General features: G+C 41.0%; 1 protein-coding gene across 3 annotated transcripts in view; it reads left to right on the forward strand.

Moving 5' to 3' along the window:
* Positions 1-21,921, forward strand: part of ITPR2 (inositol 1,4,5-trisphosphate receptor type 2) — a 243,028-nt gene that overhangs the window by 71,880 nt on the left and 149,227 nt on the right. For all 3 annotated transcript variants that reach the window (XM_084205579.1, XM_084205580.1, XM_084205581.1), the window contains 8 exons: positions 104-276; positions 2,423-2,542; positions 2,643-2,828; positions 3,416-3,667; positions 4,512-4,656; positions 5,574-5,724; positions 19,267-19,460; positions 21,770-21,902. In XM_084205579.1, the coding sequence (XP_084061705.1) occupies positions 104-276; positions 2,423-2,542; positions 2,643-2,828; positions 3,416-3,667; positions 4,512-4,656; positions 5,574-5,724; positions 19,267-19,460; positions 21,770-21,902 (1,354 nt within the window). The remainder of the gene's footprint in view (positions 1-103; positions 277-2,422; positions 2,543-2,642; positions 2,829-3,415; positions 3,668-4,511; positions 4,657-5,573; positions 5,725-19,266; positions 19,461-21,769; positions 21,903-21,921) is intronic.

The raw sequence follows: 21,921 nt of genomic DNA on the forward strand, positions 1-21,921 counted from the left end.
TTTGAGTGTTATTTTGATTGCTAACTAAGCTGGGTACCTCTGGTTCTAAAACAGAAAGCATTACTGCTCAGCAGGTCATCATGGGAATTTTTCCTTTTTTCAGGAGTATATTGCTAAGAACTTCTGCGTCATGCAATCCCAGATTGGTTATGATATTCTGGCAGAAGACACCATCACAGCTTTGTTGCACAACAACAGAAAACTGCTAGAGAAACACATCACAGCTAAAGAAATAGAGACGTTTGTGAATTTACTCAGGAGAAATCGAGAGCCAAGGTTTGAAGTGGTCCATGTAGCATTTTTGCAGTAGCTGTGAATTGCATGCTATTCATTGCTTTGATGTCTCTTTCTCCCTGTTTTGACCTGGCAAATGAAAACCCCACCTGAACAGAAAATACTAGAACTACCTGTAATTCTTGGAATTTAACCATATCCACATTTTAAAACTAGTGCTTACTGAAAAGAGGGCTTTTACTTTACAGGACAACCTTGAAAATTTGGTTTCAGTTCTGACTGGGGCAAAGAGAAACTAGGAAGAAGTTTAATTTCTCCCAGCTCTGCAGCTCCTCTGTGAAAGTGCCACTTGTGTTGGTTCCTCTGCTAATAATCCTGGTATAAATTATACACACATGTCAATTTCTCTAAGCTTTTATTAATATCAGTTTTTCTGCAGGTTCTGGTTCCAGGTCAGACCTGAAAAGGGCTTAGGACACTGAAGATCCCATAAACTTGTGTCCTAGACCGGGTTTTGTTCCAAATTAAAATTTCTGGCCTTGAATGTCACTCAGCTGATTTTTTTTTTTTTTTTAATAAGCTTCAGGTCAGAATATAAAAGAATTTGATTTATTTATTTTTAAATGGAAAAATCTCTTTATGATTGGATTTTCAGTTGTAAAATGAGCAAAGTAATACAAGTATAAGAAATGAATGTACTGAAGGCCAGATATTTTCCTCTGTAATGGTGAATACCATTTTCCAGGTAGCCTTTAAGGATATTGCTCAAGGCCTTGGTGCTTCACTGCCTCAATTATTTTCTATATGCCTCTTTGGCCTCACTCTGTAATCTCATTGCCTCTCCCATGCTCAGCTGTATTGGGCTTGGTCAATATGAAGAGGAAATCACAGGATCAGCTCTGTCTCTGAAGGGTCTGTGTTTATTGAAAGTCTCACATTGCATTTTCTTGTGGTGGAGGATGTAATGGAATTTGGGCCATAAACACATCATGCAACTGCTGTGTATCCACTTCTTTGAGGAGTTCAGGAGCAATAAATGTTTCAAAATTGCCCCTTGCCAGATGGTGTAATCTGAACAGCAAAGACTTGATCTCGATACTGATTTTCATGGAGAGTCTTGTAGATTTTTGCAGCACTGTTGGGGTGAGAGAGAATTGTGGCATTCTGCTCAAAAACACAAGCTACAAAATGAAAAACCTTCCTGAGTTTTGGCTCCAACCAGGTGACTTCCCCAGAATTCCATGTAATTATGTGCTGTTTGCTTAATTTTATCTTTGTGATTGCTATGCACTTTTAATTACTAGTTGCCACAAAGCTTCATTTCAGTTATGTGGGTGGATTTTTTCCTAAGTCTACCCTAAAAGTGCTGTCAGTACTCACCCACTACAGTTCCCAGACTTTAGTGGGGATTGTGGTCTGTGCTTAGAGGTTCAAACTGTTGGATCCTTGGATGGCTGATAGGAGATGGTCAGAGTTTGCACCTAGATTTCTAAGGAAGGGGAATATATATGATCTGTGTGTGTGTGCCTGTTCACATCTGCTCCCCACCAGCTCCTGAGGACCTTGCTCTGTTTTAGCCACATTTGCTAGAGGAGTGGTGGGCTCAGAGATATTTAATTCCTATAATGGAAAGTGGAAACTACATAGAAGGAAGGGGCCCTTTTTATATTGCAGTGTGTCAAAGGCTGAAAAATGGATTGCTGTTACTGCACACACAGGAATCCCTGAAAAGAGACAAACCCACGTACCTAATGAATGTCTCAGCTGTGTGGAAAGCCTCCGCCTAAACCTTATTAAACATCAGAAGACCTAAATTTGAGAGACAAATTAATAGGAAGCCGATTTCCCTGCAAAGCTTTGTTCTTTCTGCTTTACATGGAATGACCTCTTTGAAAGCAGAGTTCTCTCTGCAGGTCCTGACACATCTGCACTCTTCTCTGGTAGCCTAGCATCCCCTGACAGTGTTCAAGGCCAGATTAGATGGGGCTTGGAGTAACCTGATCGAGTGGAAGGTGTTGTGAGTTGCAAGAGTATGAACTGGCAAAGATCATATGTGTATAAATAACATGATTCAGAGTCCCTGTAGTCTACCCATCCTCTAGTGCTGAGTGCTAGAGACTTCTACTGCAGTTCCTCAGTAGTAGTTTAAGTCTCATGTTCTGCTGCCTCTGTGGTTTTTTGACTGCAGGTTCTTGGATTATCTGTCAGACCTGTGTGTATCTAACACCACAGCAATACCAGTAACTCAGGAGCTCATCTGCAAGTTTATGCTGAGCCCAGGGAATGCTGACATTCTCATCCAGACCAAGTGAGTATCTGTAATCAGAACACGCTACCTTTTTGTTGTCTGCTCCCATCAATTCCCAGCACTTTGCTCTTGGCTCCATTGTGAATTTTTGTGTTTGCAGGCTGGTTTCAACCCAAATGGACAATCCCCTGGAATGCCCAGTCATCTCAGATGACATTGATGAAGAGGAAGTGTGGCTTTACTGGATTGACAGCAACAAGGAGCCTCACGGCAAAGCCATCAGGCATCTGGCTCAGGAGGCAAAGGAGGGCACAAAAGCTGATTTAGAAGTTCTTACCTACTACAGGTAAAACTGCTTGTTCAAAGGGAAGAAAATGTAAACTCTCTGAAGACCCCCAGTGCTGTTCTTATGCAGTTCATTTGGCAATATCAAAAAAGGGAACCAGAATCGTGAAAGAAAAAACCATGAAATCAGTTTCATGCCAGAAACTGAGACTAAGAGTTCATTTCAAGTTTTTCTTGTGGGAGTTATCACAGTCTCTGCTGCCTACTCCAGGCAAATCTTGAGTTTCCTTTGCTCATCACATCTCTTTGTGTGTCTTTTATTTTGCCTCTAACCTTTTATTTATTGAGCTTTAATTTTAGGTTGTGCTGCCCTGGAAGCAAAGCATGATCTGAGAAGCGAGTGTCCTGAGTGTCTTTAGGATTTGAGAAGAAATGGGATCATGGAATAATGTTTTATGAAATTGAAGCAACAATTGAACAAATAATTTTAATGTCAAGTTGTTCTCTTACATAACAAAATCACTCTTGTTATTTTTTAGGATTTATATCAGGCTCACAACAGGCTTGTAACGTCAGATTCTGTGGTGTTTTCTTTCATTTCCAACCCATTTCCTTGAATACCACGTTATTTCCTTTTTCTTTTTTTAGGTACCAACTGAACCTCTTTGCAAGAATGTGCCTGGACCGCCAGTATCTGGCCATCAACCAGATTTCTGCCCAGCTGTCAGTAGACTTGATCCTCAGGTGTATGTCTGATGAGAGCCTCCCCTATGACCTGCGGGCTTCTTTTTGCCGTCTGATGCTGCACATGCATGTGGACAGAGATCCCCAGGAGTCTGTGGTGCCTGTCAAGTATGCCAGGTTGTGGACTGAAATTCCTACCAAGATCACCATTCATGAGTGAGTTGAAATTGCTTCAAACTAAAGTACAAAAGCTCTTTGTAGGGTTAGTCTCAGAACAAAATGGTTGTAGATGTCCAGTGTCCACAAAACACGTGTGTGGAAAGGCATTTTGTTGCAGAGCATGGAACTATTAATGATTGTTACTCTTGGAAACGTCAATGGGCAGCTTTTAATCATTAAATATTTAAATTTTATTTTTCACTATGTTCTTTTATTGAACCAGCTGGGGAAGATGGAATGGCCTTTCCTCAGACCACCTGCACTCCAAGTAATCCCCTTGTGTCTCATATGACAGGTTTGCTAGGCTGGAACTCAGTTTTATACCTCAACAGAAAGCCACAGCTGGGAACCCAGAATTAAGACACAGCCTCTGTCCACAAACAACTCACAGAGGCTTTGGCCTTCACTTAGTAAAGTACTTAAGCATGTGTTAAATTTAATTTTAGAGAAAGGACCATTGATTTCAGTGGAAACCCTGTCTGGCTCCAGTGATTTGATGGAGCAGCAGCACTGGGATGCTCCCAGCCAGGGAATATCTGGCTGGAGAGTCAGAGGAAGAAGCACAGCAGTGCAGCAGGCAGTGTTGTTTCTGTTAATGACCTCGTTGAATTGCCACAGCAAGATTTAAGAGTTCTATCTGCCACAAGAGTGGCATTATCCTGTCTGTATTATTCTCATTCCTGGTACTGTTGAAGGGAAGGTTTGAGCATCCACTTTCCATATCTCCAGAGAGCTGAACTAAGTAATCTTAGAGGGTCATGTTTGGTTTGTTTTTTCTTTAGTAACAGCTGGTCCTGATATTAGAGGTATTTAATTTTCCTTCTTTCTGTGCCTTGTATAGGTATGATTCCTTCACTGACTCTTCAAGGAATGAAATGAAGACAAAGTTTGCACTAACAATGGAATTTGTAGAAGAGTACTTAAAAGAAGTTGTGAATCAGCCCTTTCCGTTTGGAGACAAAGAGAAAAACAAACTTACATTTGAGGTACTTCTCAGCTATCTGCATCCTACTTACAGTATTCCTCATTTCAGATAAGATGATGTTGCTTCTTTCAAAATAAAGCCAGTTGCAGAATAAATGTTGGTGTAAAATAGCCTAAAGAAGCACCTGTTCCTAATTCCATTGTTCTTGGTGCTGACTGGTACTGCAGAAAATAATATTCTTGTCTGCTGTGTTTTTCCAACCTTTCCTTCCTTCTTCTGGGGTGGTTGCATTTTGGTGGAGGGAGAGGGGATATCTGGGGAGTGAATGGCAAATATTTCTGTTCTTTCTAAATTAGTGAAATAATTTGTAAGGATTCTTCAGTATAAATAAGTGCTCTTTTCTGTATAGGGTATTACAGTCAATGAAACATCATGGATAACCTAATCCTGTGGTTTAAACGTTGTTTGAAATTCCTGACAGAAACTTTTGATAGGCCTAGATTTTCTAGGTTCACATAGCAAAGAATAAAGGGGAAATGCTTGCAGCATTTATAGTTCTTCCTCCAGCCTACTTTTCTTTGTTGCTTTTGCCTCTGGTCACCTGAAATCACCTCTGTGCAAACCTATCATCTTACTCTTCTGCTGACATCCATCTTCCCCAAAGCTGCTGCCTCTTTAAATAATTTCCCAGAGTCTTTCTTCTTGATCTTATATATTTTCACATGTGCAATTTTATCCTCTCAAGCCTTCCTAAATCTCACCTTGGTTTTGCTGTCTGCTGTAACCTGACTAATCAATTGCTTTGTCTAATCCTGACAAACATTTAATGTTACTGGCCTTAGTCCAAAAATCAGTGGCAAGACTTGTGCTAGTTTGCACTCAAGATCTGAATCTCTGTGGAAGCTGCTGTGTGAAATGCAATTGAAAACCACAAAGGCTGTCAGTGCTTCCTTAATTTTTATTTTCTTTTTCTCACAGGTGGTACATCTGGCTCGAAACCTCATATACTTTGGCTTTTATAGTTTTAGTGAGCTGCTCAGGCTGACCCGGACGCTGCTGGCAATTCTGGATATTGTTCAAGTTCCCATATCGTCGTACTTCGAAAGGCTGAGCAAGTTTCAGGATGGAGGTGAGATGAGCAGCACAGACTGTTATTCCAGTGGGTAATTAGCTTTCTAAGTTGGAAATAATTTATGGAAAATCTCATTACTCTTTCAAGGTTCTGTATTCCCACATCAGCCCACCTATAGGAATGGATTGCAGGGGGCATTAAGATGATCAGCTAAAAAGGAACCTTTTTGAACAGAGCTGCATCCTTCATGACTTGTGGGTACTGCATTGGTGTTGCTGCTCCTTTGCTTATTTGGAACTTTCAGATTTGGGTCTAAACCTCAATGCCCCTTTTTCTGAGCATCCCGAGGGAGTTCAAGCAGCATTTGCCTGGGCACAGGGATTATGGTGGCTCACCTGTGGCACAGCTGATTGTTAATCTTCTGAGCACTTCAGTGAAAGGGAGAACGAGATGGTTCTGGTCCCACAATGGCAGAAGTACCCAAAGGAAGTGCAGAGGAAGCCATCTTCTGCCTGTGTTTGTCAGCTTAGAATATGCTTTTTTGAGGCACCACAGTGCCTCTCTGACAACCCTAGGACTAACTATTCTGTATGTCCCACTGCCTTTGCTACCATGGTTTAGAACTGGGTTGAAGAATGAGCATGCCAGGAAGGTGCTGAAACGTGGCAGTTTAGTTTTCCTGTCTGAGTGGAAGAGAGGCGTGACAGTGGTGGGGGCTGAGGGTCCAGAAAACTGACTGATGGGAAATTCTCTTTTAATATGTAGCTGGTGTTGCCAGCCAGCTGGCTCACAGCACCAAAATGGATGAGCTGTCTTGTTGGAAACAATTATTTTGTGTTTTCTCTGGGAGGCCTTTTCCCAGCCTTGTGTTTTTCTAATCATCATTTTGCTTAGTCACTCCCACAGATGTCCTGCAGGAGTGTGCTGTTCTTCACAACCCTTTGAGGTTCACACACTCTGGAGAGGTGTAGACTGCCATTGCCATCTCTGAACCAAGAAGTCATATGCTTGGTTCTCTTGATCTTCTCTCCATAACTGCCAGCAGACTTTACTGACACCCTCTGGAAGTCTTTCCTGCAATGCAGTGCACACCAAGTCATGCTGTAGCTGGCTGCAGTCCCTCCTCAGCACTAGAGAAAAGACTTTATGCCCAGACTCTTGGAATTATGTTTTCCTTTTTTGTCCCTGAAAGACTGCATTGCAGACTCTCTTCTTAAATGGCTCTGGACACAGTTTGACTCCAGACACAATCTTGGCATATTTGCAACATGGGACATGCAGATGTGGTTCTTCTGCTTAGTTCTCACTCTGCCCAAGCCTTTAATCCTGATTATACATCTTGTTTAGTGTTTTTTTACTCACATTTATTACCCATAAAATCATGTTTTGTCCTTAATTCCCTTTTATTTCTGCAGAAGGGTTTCCTTTCAAGCTGTGTAAGAGAGGAAGGAAACGCCCATAAGTGCAAACAGACCTGCTCTCAGTTATATGAATTTCCTTAGCAATTCCATGCAAATCAATGAATTTGCTTTGAAATGAGTGAAGGAATGCTGCAAATGGCACCACCCTGCAAATGGAAGCTCAGTAGCCTTTTTAGTACTCAATCACATACTGGAGACTTGTTGGGAACTTCTTGTCAGAAACCTGGTTTTGTCTCATGTTCTTTCAGCAAAAAAGGCACAGAACAAAGGTGTGATTTTTTTTTTAAATTACATTGTATAGATTATTTAAATTTCTTTCCTGCTATAGCTCTCTCCATTGATGTTTACCTTTCAAACACTGACCAGTTCAGGTCAGGATGTGACAATCCGTGGATGTTCTCTTGTTAATTACCTGTGGGTTGGTTTGTTTGGTGGGGGTTTTTCCCTTTTTCCTACTAACTTTATGTCTAGAAAGCTTTGGAGAGGGTTTTTGCTGGTGCAGACTGTTGTCAATCCTGTCTGCAATCTTACAGGAGTCTGGAGATATTGGCTGTGCTGTCTAGCCTTAAAAACAGGCATTGAAACTTTGCTGTGGTGAGACAATGTGTTTTTATGTAGAAATAGCTGTAAGACTTCCGGGAGAGGCCTTCTACAGTCTTTGTAAATGAAAAGGATGCCTTTGGGTGGTCAGATCTTTTTGTCAACCTCCCTTTTCTTTTCTGATTGAGAAACTATAAACTACAAAAAGTTTATATCATTTGCTTTGCACTTGAGACAGCATGATCCTGAATATTTAACTGCTGTGTCCAAGCATCTTGCCTTTCCTCCTGCTTTCCCTGGAGATGCAAACTTACCTACCCATGAGCTTTAAAGATGCATGTTTCACAAGGATGAAGTTGAAGCAGTTTAATAACTCCTTTTCACTATCTTTGAGCACCCAACTCACAGAGCTTCATGTTCAAAGAACATATTTCATGTCTGAAAATCACAACTCGAGAGAAACAGGGAGTGCTTTTCATTAAGGAGAACCACCCAAGAATCACCAGCATCACTTTAGTTGCACATTGCAGCACTGAGGGGTGGTGCTGGGCTGGGACTTCTGGGCCTCTGCTTGTGTTGGACTGCAGATGATCCCAAGGGTGAGTCCAGAAGCACAGGTGTTCCCTGGGTCCTGTGAAGTCTGGATCTGTCTTGTCCAGGATGCACTAGGGGTCCTGAGGAATGAACAGGCAAGCACAGAAATTGGTCTAAGGAATTTTTTCTGTATCTCCCCTCACTCTGAGAGTAAGGACTGTTCACCATGCAAAGCTGTAGGTATACAATGGTTTTCCATTTAATAGTAATTCTGAGATTGTACACGCAAAGGTTCCCTTCCCTTTTTACACAGATATCCTCTCTTATAAAACTTTGTTGCTCAGAACATGTTAGTTGTTAGCTACCTGTCCTGGCTTTTTATTGTCTCTTTTAATTTGTGATACTGGCTTCTCAGGCTATTAAAAAGGGTGAAAGTAGGAATTACCTCAGTCAGCTTTTTTATATTTTGGAAAATGTGATGGCAGTTTCTAAAATCAGAATGGTCTGTTGATTTTTTTTCCAGCAAGTGTTTTCTTATTCATAACTTCCATAAAACACAGACAGATGGATTGTTCCCTGCCCTCTTTCAGGGTGGTGGGACCTCTCTCTCCAGTCAGGGAGGTGTGAGGGTGAGTTCTTGCCTTTAGAGGAGGTCAGATTCCATTCTCCCACATCTCTCCAGACTGCAGCATCCTCTCTGGCAGGTCCAATGCTTGTAACAGTCATTTCAAACCTTTGCAGAATATTGCAGGTAGGTGTCCCTCCAACACATTATTACTCTAGGGATGTGCAGGTTAACATAGCTCCTTTCTAAAGAAAAAATAGCTTCCCTGACTTGCAAAAATCATTACATTGATGTTCTTTAAACAAACAAACAAAAAGATATGATTGTTTCTGTTGTGATTTTTGTGTCTATATTATGAATGTATGGAAGTTTAAATTTTGGAGTTTATAGAAGTTGTGGGGCTTTGTTTGGGTTTTTATGTTTGTTTATTGGTTGAGATGTTTTTTTTTAAAGCTTCCAGTCAGGGATCACAAATGTCTAGGCATAAGCTTCAATTCAGTAAGAACATGTATTTCATTCCTTGAGCTTAGGGCTTTGAAGTGTAGCTCATAACTCCAGTTTTGACAAACATTGAAAGCCAGTCATGATGCCTGAGACTGACAGTTTATTGGTATAAACAAATATGTTTAAGTTTTATCAAGCATTAGGGGCATGATCCTGTAAGTGTTTTGTAGAAAAAGTGCTACTGAATACCAGCTTAGGTTCTGTATATTTTAATTTTCATCACTATTTAAGTGTAAATTTGCATAGATTGATAGTGAATCTATATTTAACAACAAGACTTTGTCAATAGTTATGCCAATTCAGAATCACAGTTATTTTCAGGTTTTAAGAAAAATGACTTGAGAAGGAGTTTGCCCAAATGGATAAGTCATGTAATTTCTATTCTACAGCTGTAGAAGTTGAGAATTTTGGTCAGGATCTATGTATTTTACATGACAGGTTTTGTATTTTAGTTTTCTTAAAATGTATTGATTTCTATGGGAAATCAGTGCTGAATAAATCTGGGGACAGGTAGGTTATGCTGTTTTTCCATTTACTTTTTCCAGGTCAGTAGCAACAGAAGTTTCCAACATCTGATTCTGGTAATGTGAAGTTGTTGGGAACTGGTGAGCTGGATTCCTAACTGGTTTGACCAGTCCACATTGTGAAAACTGTAGTCAGGATTTTTTGAAATATATTGATGATGGGAGGGAGAATGTGGTGAATCTTTGCTGTGGAAGGCTTTCCTGGAGGTGTGCACCTCAGAACTGAAAGAACCAAATTTTCAACTAGCAGACTTGAGTTTTCTTCCCTGTTTAATATTTATTTCTTAAGTACACCCACTTACTTCAGTAAAACTACTTGTTAAGTGAGGAATTATATATGACAAGTGTTGAACTGTTGAGGCAAATCTGCAAAATGGAGTGTATTTTTAGGCTTAGTGGAAGTTACATGAAGACTTATTTAACCTTTTACATTAAGAAATCCTTTTCTCTCCTTTGCTTAAATTTGGAGCCACCTTGGTGGCTGAGGTAGTCCTTGATGTTTTCTGTGAGTTTCTCTGTCTTGGATTGGCAAAGATTCTAAAACCACAGAATCATAGCATGGCTTGAGTTGGAAGGGACCTTGATGATCATCTCATTCAAACTCCCTACCATGGGCAGGGACACCTTCCACTATCCCAGGTTGCTCAGAGCCCCATCCAGCTTTGCCTTGGACACTTCCAGGGATGAGGCAGCCACAGCTGCTCTGGGCATCCTGTGCCAGGGCCTCACCACCCTCACAGGGAACAATTTCTTCCTGATATCCAACCTAAACCTGCTCTTGTCAGTGTAAAGCCATTCCCCCTTGTCCTGTTGATCCTTACATTATTGTAAATGTTTGTTAATTCCTTTAGAAAACTTAATTTTAATGCCACTGTCAGTTACTTGAACCAGAATTAAATTTAATGTACATGTAGTTTCATGGGTGACCTTATTTGATGAAGACAGATTGAAGAAAGCTGGCTAAGAAACATTTATGAGACAAGATCCTGTAAAAAGTAAGGATGTATATTTTTGGAAATGCTTCTTATCTAGATTGCACCCTAAAAATGAACTGACTTGAAAATCTTGCAACCAACTTCTTTTTTTGTTTCAGTCAGTGTGTCTTAACTTTGAATTTTTTTGTGCATATTTGAAGCTGTTTTCGGTTTCTTTTTTTTTTCCCTTTTGGATTCCAAAAAAATATATGGGGTATAGAAAATATACTACCTCTATTCTAAAGAGGTGGTTTTTTTTTTCTTAAGGAGAAAATGAGGATTTCATTTAGTACTGCTGTCATTTTGGCACCTTTCAAGAACATTATAATCTCTTACAGTTTTAATTAAAAGGTAAAGTCATTGCTTTCCTAGTAAGTGCACCCTGCTGTATCATTCCAGAGTAAGGAGCCAATCTGTCTTGTCCAATACTGCTAATTTATTCTCTGTGAATTAAAATGCACATCTTTCTCTAGGTGCTATTTGCTCTTTCAAATAGCTGATTTTAGTCAAACCATGCAACTACAGCATATGTCAGGTCTGAAAGAGGAAGCAACATGGTAGTAGCAGCAGGTAAGCCACACATTTGCCATGCAGCTTAGTGCTGTTTAGTTACTCTTGTTTGGGAATGAGAATAATGACATGCCAGAAAATACATCCCTGAATCTGAGCTGCATATGTCTTGGGATGCAGTTCACAGTCCTGGGCACCAGCTAAAAAAGCCCTCAGTGGTACAAATCTGGGTTATCTGCAGATTTTCCTGAGCCAGTGGCCACTGATATCAGTGGGAGTCTTTTGGTTTACTTTGCTCAGTCTTTTTGAAAAATAAATTTTTAAAACTGCCTGTAATAAGCTTAAATTGCTCCCACCTCTGTGATTCTCACGTTAAATGTGTTGCCCACAGCTGCCTAAGAAGATGGCTCTTTTTACTTGTTTCAAACTGGTGCTCACATATCCCAGCTGCTTCATGTTGTGCCTGGGTCTGTATCTTGGTGGTTTGTTCCTCCTGCAGATGGAAGGGACACAAGATTCCATTGTGCCAGGGGGCAGGACAGGGGGGCCTTGCCTTCTCCTGGAGTCTTCAGCACTGGTGAGATCTGCTGCCTCTCTCTGCAGAGGAATGCTTGTGATTCTGTGTGTAGGGGACTCTTGTCCAGACTTCTGTTGCTGTTACACAGCCCAGGAGCCTCCTCAGCTCCAGCTCCAGTTAGGTCACGTTTTCTTCCAGACCTTTTGGCTGCAAGTAGAGGTCCACAGTGGCTGGAAGCACCAGTGAAGCCACTGAGGCTTGACAACAAGGCTGCACCTGCTTTTTCTGCGGTTCCTATGGGTCCTCTGTGTCCAAGGACCAGATTTCATCCAAGACTATTCAAAATTACTCTACTGTTTCTCAGCCCTGCATCTGTTACCTGCGCTTTTGTCTAGTTAAAAATTTGCAGTATCTTCTTTGAGGCATACTTTGATTAGCAGGGCTAATGAGGCAGTGGCTGCCTGGCAGACTGGAGTAATAATTTATACCAGCAGTTTACAAGAAAAGAAAGGTTCGAAGAAGAAAAAGGAGAGTTAACTGTGTTAGTCACAGCTACAGAGAAGAAACTGCTGTTCAGTGCAGAGTATTGCCAGACCAAAGGGGAGGTCAGACTGAGAGCTTAATTCTGTGGCATGAACCATTTCTCTTTCCTCCTTACTCTTTCCCTCATTATAAGGCCCGTGCATTAATGGGATTCCAGAGACCATTGCTCTTCTAGGAATCAATATCTGTCTTACAGATGTAACTCAGCTAGGAGGCTGATTCCCATGGTGCTCTTTACCCTCAAGGCCAGCATACTGATGTATGTATTTTTTTTCTTGGACTAATGTCCGTGGCATGAAAGCCATGCTTGACACAACTCAGTGGTTTTGGGGATAGGAAAAAAGCCCAGAACCTGCAGAATGTCAGCAGAAGGTGAAGTTTGGTAGAGTTTCACCATGGTTGGGCAGTTGAGAGTTTGTATATAAAAAAGGAAGGTTTATGGCTATGCTGTGGTGGAGGTTGGAGTGGCCAGATTCACTCAGGGGCTGGGGAGCAAATGTACATCCATGGAACATTGTAAGTTTTTTCCTTTGTTTTGCCTCATTACTTTGGAGGCCTATAAAGTATGGAAGTGGTACCTCACCATGTGTCCTTAATGCCAGGCATTAGGTTTTCTGTAAGCCTCACCTTAGGTCAGCTAGTTATTGAGCAATGAAAAATGGTTTAATGAAGACATAAAGTGTGATTCTTGGCCTGTTTATGGTAGGCTCTGAAGTCTTTATGAACAAATTCTGTAGAAAACCTGTAAAAATTAATACCTCTTTCACAAGCAGAGCTGTAAGGCTTTAATGCTTCTGGCAAATAATATACAGCTCTAAAGAGTTTGAAATAAAATGTATTCCTTTAGGTAGTGAAGTGTTGTTATTACATGTCCTTAAAATGGCTGTAACTTTTCATGCAGAGAAATTAAATTGCATGAAGCAATGTAGCCAAATCAGCAAAGAAATGTAGAGCTAAAGCTGCCATTGGATTCTTAATCTTGCCCTTGGTATTTGGGCATTGCTGCACATGTGGTTCCCTGACGGAGGATCCCCGAGGACTGGAGGTGTTATGTGCTTTAAGATGGCACCAAAGCTTTATTTGGGAAACTTTTGGTGGAGCAATAGTGTAAATCTCACTGAAATTCCCAAAGCTGAGAATATTTCGAGTTTTGCTGTTGTGGCTACTGTCTTAAAACCTGGTTGAACGCACCTGCACTGACACATGGGTTGAGACAAAGTCCGGTGTGCTGGTTTTGACTGAAGTTTCAGTGTCCTAATCAAAAGCATGCTCGGGTTTGATGATATCAGAGAGTTGTTGCTATGACTTAATAACTGCATAGATCATGTGAGAATTGTCATGTTTTTGTAAAGCCTTTTATTTCTTCGTCCTCCCTCCTCTTTATTTTGTAAGCAAAATTGAATAATATATTTGATTTTTATGGACAGGTTAATGAAGGTTGTTGGGGTAGTAGATGCACATACATTTGTCTTTTCTGGTCATTAACAGATCTCCTGAAGATCTGATCAGACCTTTCAGTACCTGAAGGGAACCTACAAGAAAGATGAAGAGAGACTATTTACTCCAAGGGCATGAAGAGTCAGGACAAGGACAATGGCTTCACACTGACAGAGAGGAGGTTTAGATGGGATATTAGGAAGAAATTGTTCCCTGTGAGAGTGGTGAGGCCCTGGCACAGGTTGCCCAGAGAAGCTGTGGCTGCCTCATCCCTGGAATTTTCCAAGGCAAAGCTGGATGGGGCTCTGAGAGACCTGGTGGCAGGTGTCCCTGCCCATGGCAAAGGGGTTGGAACCAGGTACCTTCCAACCCAAACCAGTCTATGATTCCATGTGGCATCTCCCTTTTAGGTACTTAGTTTCCAGAAGCATTGAGCATCCAACTGGTCCAGTCCCTAATGAAAGCTGCTGGGTGTTAAAATCCTTTTGAAAATATGGGCACTTTTAAAATTTCTGTGTTGGGAGATGAGCGCTGTGAGAAACTGTTCAAGCTAAAAATAGCTGAGCAGTTTTCAAAACTGAGTCCTAGGAATCCATCTTTCATTTTTCTTTCTTCTGGGGAAGACTGAACAGCAATGATAGTAAGAGCAGGCTCCTTCCCCCCATGACAACTAGGGGCCAGATCAGGTGCCTATAGGTAATTTTTACATAAATAAGGCTGCATGCTGGTTCCCTGGCATCTTGGACTCAGAGAACTCTGGCTCTAAGGGGATCTGCCAGCCTTTGAGGCTTCCACTGACTGTTCCACCCTCAGGTTCTGCACAGTTCTCTGCACTGTGTGTGGAATATCCAAAATTCTTTGGGTCCTGGAGAGTAAACTGAGGATGCTCCATAGCAATGGGCTGGGAACAATTGGAAGAAAAGGCACGAATTGCCAGCTGCCTCAGGCAGTTGTTTTTCTTACTGAATATGGTATTTTGTCACTTATCATCCATACTGTATTGCATAGCAGATTGTTGCTCACTTTTATATTCTGCTTTTAGAATTTTTGCAACCAGTAAATGACTTATCAAGAAAATATGTTTATGTAGAAAATGAAGTGTCAAATTATCCACTGTTTCGATTACTTGGGTGGTTGTTATTTTTTTCCCATAATTGACTCCTCTGAAAAGCCTTTCTTCTCAGAGAGGCCGCTGTGTTGTCAATCGTGCCAAATTGTATGAGATTATGTGCTACAGTTTTGTGACAGAAACTGATACTCATTAGGAAGTTGTGATCACTGTAATAAAAAGTAATGAAAAGGAGATGCACAGTTGTCTATTCAAAACATGACAAGCATTCTCTTCTTTCCTCTTCTTCAGTGCCTGTCAATCTGCAGCTCCTTTAAATTACCACTTGTGCATAGTGAATTCAGTCTTCCATCGACTAATCTTGTTGAGACTATACATTAAATAGGAGACATTTCTAATGGGTCCACTCCTTATGGAAGGCTTTTGGCATCTGACTTGTCTTGGCAGAGGGAGGAACAGAGAAGAAGGGAAAACTGGAAAAAGATTCAAGGAGATTTCCTTGTGTTCTTTTCCTCTCTTGGTCAGTCACAGCTCTGAGCACTTGTGTCACAGTTTGCTGCTGAGGGAAGTGGTTGGTTGCACACATTGGCACCTCACAACATTGCAAGGACTGTTCTCTCCCTGCCACGCTTCACAGCCCTATATAAATGTTAGTTTCTTGACCTCAAAGAAAACAAAGAAAACAGCCAAAAATGTGGTCAGCAGGTTAAGGGTGGCAGTACCATATGGAGGCACAGCTCAGTTTCTCTTCACTTATCTCTAGCAAAGTGCACATAAGAGTAATCAGGGTTCACATCTACTTGCTCTCTCTCCTGATTTATCTCAGTTAACTAGCTGAGGCAGTAAGTTAATTTTTCCTTGGTCATTGGTATTCAGGAAGCACTTTGGAGATGTGACTAAGATCACAGCTCCCTTATTTTAGTCATTGTGTGCACATGTACTAAGAACTTAAATCTCTTTTATTGAGCCAATGTATTTTGTCTTGCATTGTTGCAGGCTTAGCTGACAGAGAGCCAGTCCCTTTTTAAGCTGCAGTAACCTTCCTGCGTGCCTTACCTCAGGGAAGCACACCCTTCCCTGCTGGGATAACCACCTTCAAGCAGGACAGCTGCTGGCCCCTCGTGCTTGTGGCTGACAGATTTAATCCGTGCTTAACATAGTCCAGGCTTCCAAGGCTGGACAGACAACACTGAGTATCACCAGTGATGATTACTGGGGGATCTTTTGGAAGAAAAGCTGCTCCCCACTCCTTACGTACATAGAAGATCTCCCTGGCTTCTTTCACAAAGCAGAGCAGCTCCTCTCTGTTGAGACACATCAGCTGCTTCACTGCCATCCATGAATGTGCTGCTCGACTGCTGTCTGCTCCTTGGAGAGGGTTACATTTCAGCACCCTGAAAACATAGTTGTTGAGATACCTTTCCTGAAAAGAAATGCTGAATTGCTCCAGTTGCTGCAGCATTTTAACTCTGGGAATGTTCTCTTCAAGTCTCCTCTGAATTAAATGAAAACTATAGTCAGCATCAGGCAGTTGGTTAAAAAATTTTCCAAGATGACACCTTGTCTCCCTGCTGTTATTGACAGAAATAACGCAGTATTGAATCACTACCCATTTCAGCTGTAAATACTGTACTGGATTAAGTAGTCTTTTCTCTTACTAAAATCCTTTCCTATGCATTAATGAAATGCTGTTTGAAATGGCAGGGATACCAAGTACCACCTTAATCCTCCTGCACTTTCCCACCTCTGTCTTTTGAGATCACTTGCATTAAGGTCAATAGTGAAGGAATGCTGTGGACAGTGTTTATCCTTGTTACTGATGCTGCTGGGAAGCAGCTTCATAGCTGCCTCTCACAGGTTTGTGCCACCTTTGACCACTGGTGTTCTGTGGGTAACAGGAAAGGACAGCAATCACCTAATTTGTTTTTATTTCCTAGATGCTTTTCTGGGCTCCAGTATCACATTAGCTGAGTGCCTCAGAGTCTTTGCTATTGCAGGTCTCTCACTGTCCTTCCTAGAGGTGGGAAAGGTGATCTACTCATTTATGGAGGTTGTCCTGAAATGCAGAGACAGTGACTAATTTCTTTTTCATGGAAGGAGTTGAATCCTGTTCCCTGCTATACCTCTGCAACACCCAGTAATAGCTGAGAAATAAGCAAGATATGGTCTGGGCAAAATCCCAGCTTCCTTTCTCCAGGAACTTAGTTCCACCCAAGATGTTGTCTGATATCTTGTCCAAAAGACACTAACTTTTTCGTTAGCTTTACACCCAGTAGACTTCAGTCTTGAAGGGTGAGCAGGAACTTTTCAAGATGAAGTGGAATTTTTCTTCCTTGTTTTGGACAAAACTATAGTTGTGTCTTGTTTTTGAGAATAATATATTCCGAACTTGTCTTAGACCCAAGTGGTTTCCTTATCATTAACCCCATCGACTGAAGTTTGTTTTTAAAGAATTCCTGAGCTTTCCAAATGCCCTCTATTTATATTTCCCTCTGCCCAACTGAGCAAAAGGGATTTTGAATTGATGTTTTGAGAGAGAACTTCTCAGCTGAGGTGTATGCCAGCAGTGTTGCAGGCCATGATGCAGCTGCCCAAGCTACAGGTCTTGTGGGCTTATCTGTCAGCATTAAGGGCAGAATGAAATGGATTTCATTTATTTTATGATTTGAAGATGAAGACACAAAATGTTGGTTTAACTGAAGGCACTTTAAGGGCTGAAGGTCCTTCAGGTAGTACTGTAGCTTTGCACAGGTGCACTGGGTGGTGGTCAATACAAATACTTGTTTAGCACACTGGGAGAAAGGAGTTGGGGAGTTGGGAGAGAGATATCCGTCCCATGTTATTCCCACACTGTTTTACTTGATTTGAAAGGAAAACACACCATTTTCATTTTATGTCATGGAGAGTATTTGTGATGAATTTATTTGCTTTATGCCTGCGTAAGCAGTTAGAACTTTCTGTGCCTGCCTAATGTGAGGATCCAGCCTGTAGTTTGACTTCAAGTGTTTTTTTCCCTAACAACATGCAAAATCAGAAGTATTTCCCCCCCTCTTTTGTAGGGACCTGAAATGTTATTTTTAAGAGACTGATTTAGAGTGATTGCACTCCAGACCTGATGCTGAATGGGACCTCAAACCTGACACAAATCTGCTTCATTCACTTTGAAAAAGCACCCTCTTTGTGGGTTTCCCTTTTAAAGTTAGGTCTAAAGGCCTTCTCTCTCCATAAACATTGTAGTTGAGCTATATGGCTTGAAGAAAGAAAGGAATAAGAGGAGGATTTTGCCAACAAAATAAAATCCAGCCTTGACTTTTACAGCAGATTGTCTGGGAAGAGGGTTTCTTCAGCATGAGTAAAGCTTGGCTGTGGCATGGTGATTAAAGTGTACTAAAGGACAGACAAAACTATTCAGGCTTCTCTCAGCAAAGCTACATTTCCTCCAGTCTTCTTGTTATTCCTTTCCTTTCCTCCATTCCTTCCTATCTGTGTTTTGCAAGAAAGGAAACTGATTCATGTAGGTAGGTAGCACAATATTCTCACACTTTCTTGTGCCACCTTTGCCAGGAAGCCACTGATTCACTGAGATGCTTTTCCCATCAAAATTCACTCTAAAGACCAGTATAATCTGTGGGAACAAATGGTATTTCTTGGTAGATTTTGCAGTATACCATTGCAACATGGATAAAGGTTTTACCACATAAGTGTAAAATAATTTTTTCCCTCGTGAATAACTTTCAAAAGGCACTGTGATTACAGATACCAGTTTGACCTTCAGGACAGCCTTCAAGCCTGGCATTCTTCCGGGACTTTTCTTTTGAAGGTGCATGGTTGGCTGGTTGTGTCAGTTGGGTTTGGGTTGTGCCCTGTCATTTGAACCACACAAAGACATTGATCAGACTGGCACAACCTCATCTCTTGACTCTCCTTCAGTGTGACACCTAAAACTCCTCCCATGTGTCTCCAAATTGCAGCAATAGATGGTATTAATAAAATACCAATAAAAGTTTTCTAATGATAAGCGTAGTCAGGTACTGAAATTGCTTGCCTAGGGATGTTCTATAATACTGGATATGCAACACTTGGTTTGCAAATATTCTTTAAAACAAGTTAAACAAACCTCTTTAAGAAATTATCTTGGATGTGGATAATACACCTTCAGGCAAAGGAATGGGTGAGATTTCTTTAGTTCTATCTTTTATCATTTGTTGAACATGTTAAGAGAACTCTGGAAATATTTTGCCATATTTACCATCTGTTGACTTGTCAGAAATATCTTGGAAAATCAGCATAGAAAATTTTGCCTAATTGGGTAATTTGAATGAGCTCAGGAGCTGGGGACTTCTTTTTCAATATGCCTTTTGAGACTGGAAAGGGGTTTGACAGCATGGGTGTATGTTGGTATATAGCATTGTAAGCATGCTTTAGTGCTAGGAAATGTGTCTGTTTTTGTTTAATGCACAGGGAACAACGTCATGAGGACCATCCATGGGGTAGGAGAGATGATGACCCAAATGGTGCTGAGCAGAGGGTCTGTGTTTCCCATCAGTACCCCTGACATACAGCCAAGCATTCACCCAAGCAAGCAAGCCAGCCCTGCAGACAGTGAAGATGTGATTGTAATGGACACCAAATTGAAAATCATTGAGATTTTGCAGGTAATAATGAGGGGGGGTTTATTACACAGCAGTCATTTTACAGTTCTTTACTCACAGAGTGGTCAGTTCTATTACCCACATTCTTACTATTTACTGGCCTGCTCATTGTAGAAATAACTCCTTGATATGAGGAAGGATAGAGGACAGAGGACTGTGTGAGCAATTGCGCAGTTCTGGTTCTCACAACTGTTGTACCAGCTTCACTTTTGAAGGAACAGGATACTGCAGAAACTTTCTCACTGTAACTGCAATGACAACTTGTCCTCTAATCTGCCTCACTAATGTTTCCTGAGCACAGTGTGCCTGTTTCCAGTTTCTTTCACATACTTAACACTGGGGTGGTTGCTCGATTTAAGCATTTGACCCCTCTGTTGCAGTAGTTGGATAAAGGGCAGAATTGGCCCTGGCCCCACTGAAGTTGTGGGAGGCTGCCTGCTTTTGGTACAATTAATGCATTTCAGATTTCCACTGTTGGGCTGAGAACAGTCTGTGGGCTGCTGTGATTTTTCTCCCAGCTGATGTGACAATCTGGGTGACACCAGCCTGCCTCCTGAGATGCAGCTTTCACTTGGTGCTGTTAATAAGTGAAGTGGCACACGCTTGCTCTGTGTACCGAATCCTGCTTTCTGCAGTGCTTGGGCCCTGAAGGAATGTTTCAGGGTTTTCTATAAATTCCCTGCATTTGTTGGTAACAATGTCACCTTTGAAGGATTCCATTTGTTCTGATGGCTCGTAAATTATTTAGATGACTCTAATTACTTGTCATCTGAAAGGCTATCAATTGTTAGAATATACTCAATACTGCATTCTTTGGTTCTAGGCCTCCTTTACTTTAAAATTTACAGTGAAAGAGTGTTACAAAATTATATGACCTAAATAACACCATTCATATGTATTGCTTTTCATTTTCCTTGTTTGTATGACTGAATTTCTCTCCATACTGTCCTGCTTTACTGGTCAATGCCTAGGAGGATGATTCCAGGATCTTGTCCTGTGCATTCCCTGAGGGAATCACATGTTGTCTCATGCTTTCCTTTTTCACAGCACATTCATTGCAAGAGCACTCAGGATTGAAGAGCACTTAATCCTAATTTCTTACTTAATCTGTGGTTTAGTAGTTAAGGATTGCTCACATGGTCAAATTACTTCAGATAAGTGATTTGTCATATGCTGGGTGAATCCCAGTAAGTGTGCATATATATGATTCTAGTCCACAAGAAATACAAAATACTTCAGTTTAGTTTAAAATGCAATGAGGAAGGATTAATATAAATCATGTTACCTTCCATTATTGTGTAATAAGCCTCAACGGCGAGTGAGAATATTTTAGATTTATTGTACTAACATGCAAAGCAAGTACAATGGTGATTAAAGCTATTCTATTCTCAGAAATATTTCAGTTTATAGTAATTTAATTCTCAACATATCTTCCTGTTGCTTTAAGTACAGACTGTTTAACTTATGATTTCTATTCTGCCCTCAGCCAGAATTAAACAGATGGTCTGATAGACTTAGTTAACTATGCATGGACTGGGGAAATTTTTATTTTGAAAAATCTTGCCTATACAATTCTGGGGCAACTTAATAATGGAACCAAAATAGAGAAATGCTATTGCAGTGGGCCTGGGAAGCATATTTGGCTTTAGCTGTAGATCAAAGAAACAGGTTGCTACCATTTGCTAACTCACCTTTCAAATCACTTGTCACCTCAGCCTTGGAAACTCAGCATATGTCTTTCATCCCCACTGATTGTAAATATTTTAAATAATCTTAAAGGTGTTTGATTACATGCTTGCATTTCCTGTGGGTAAGAAGCATCCATGTGTGTAAGTGTCAGCCCTTAATTTGATACTAATGCTTGCAGCCTAGTTATTTTCCTCACTATTCCAATATAAAAACACCACTTCTAGGTCTGAATTAGGATTTTTCCTGTATGAGTTTCCAGTTTCACAGCTGAGAAACAAAAAGGAATTTTTCAGATATCTGAGAAGGTGAGCCTTGAGCATGTTGTGCTTGCTCTCTATTCCACTCCATGGGGCATTGGAAGTCCAGCTGAAATATGAAATCATTGATGTCAGCGTGAGTTTGAAGGTTCTGATCTGGCTTACAGGCAGTGAGGACAAGGCAGCATGTTGGAGCCCCTGCACACAGCCAGTGGTACTCAAGCAATCCATAGGTCAGACTTCAACATGTCTCAGAATGGGCAGGGTAAAGAAAGGAAGCAGAGAAACCTACCTGGTGAATGTATTGGATTGTTTTTTCATAGTAAACTTAAATTAATTTGCTTAGCTTTTTTTTTTTTCTTATAGTTTATTCTCAGTGTTAGACTGGACTACAGAATATCCTACATGCTATCTATCTATAAGAGAGAGTTTGGGGAAAACACTGAAAATATTGACTGCTCTACATCATCCCCACCTGACACACCAGGGACTGCCTCAGGTAAGCCTTGCTATTTTCT

The sequence above is a fragment of the Fringilla coelebs genome (genome assembly GCF_963513975.1).
Source record: "Fringilla coelebs genome assembly, chromosome: 5".
In the NCBI taxonomy this organism is placed as follows: Eukaryota; Metazoa; Chordata; class Aves; order Passeriformes; family Fringillidae; genus Fringilla; species Fringilla coelebs.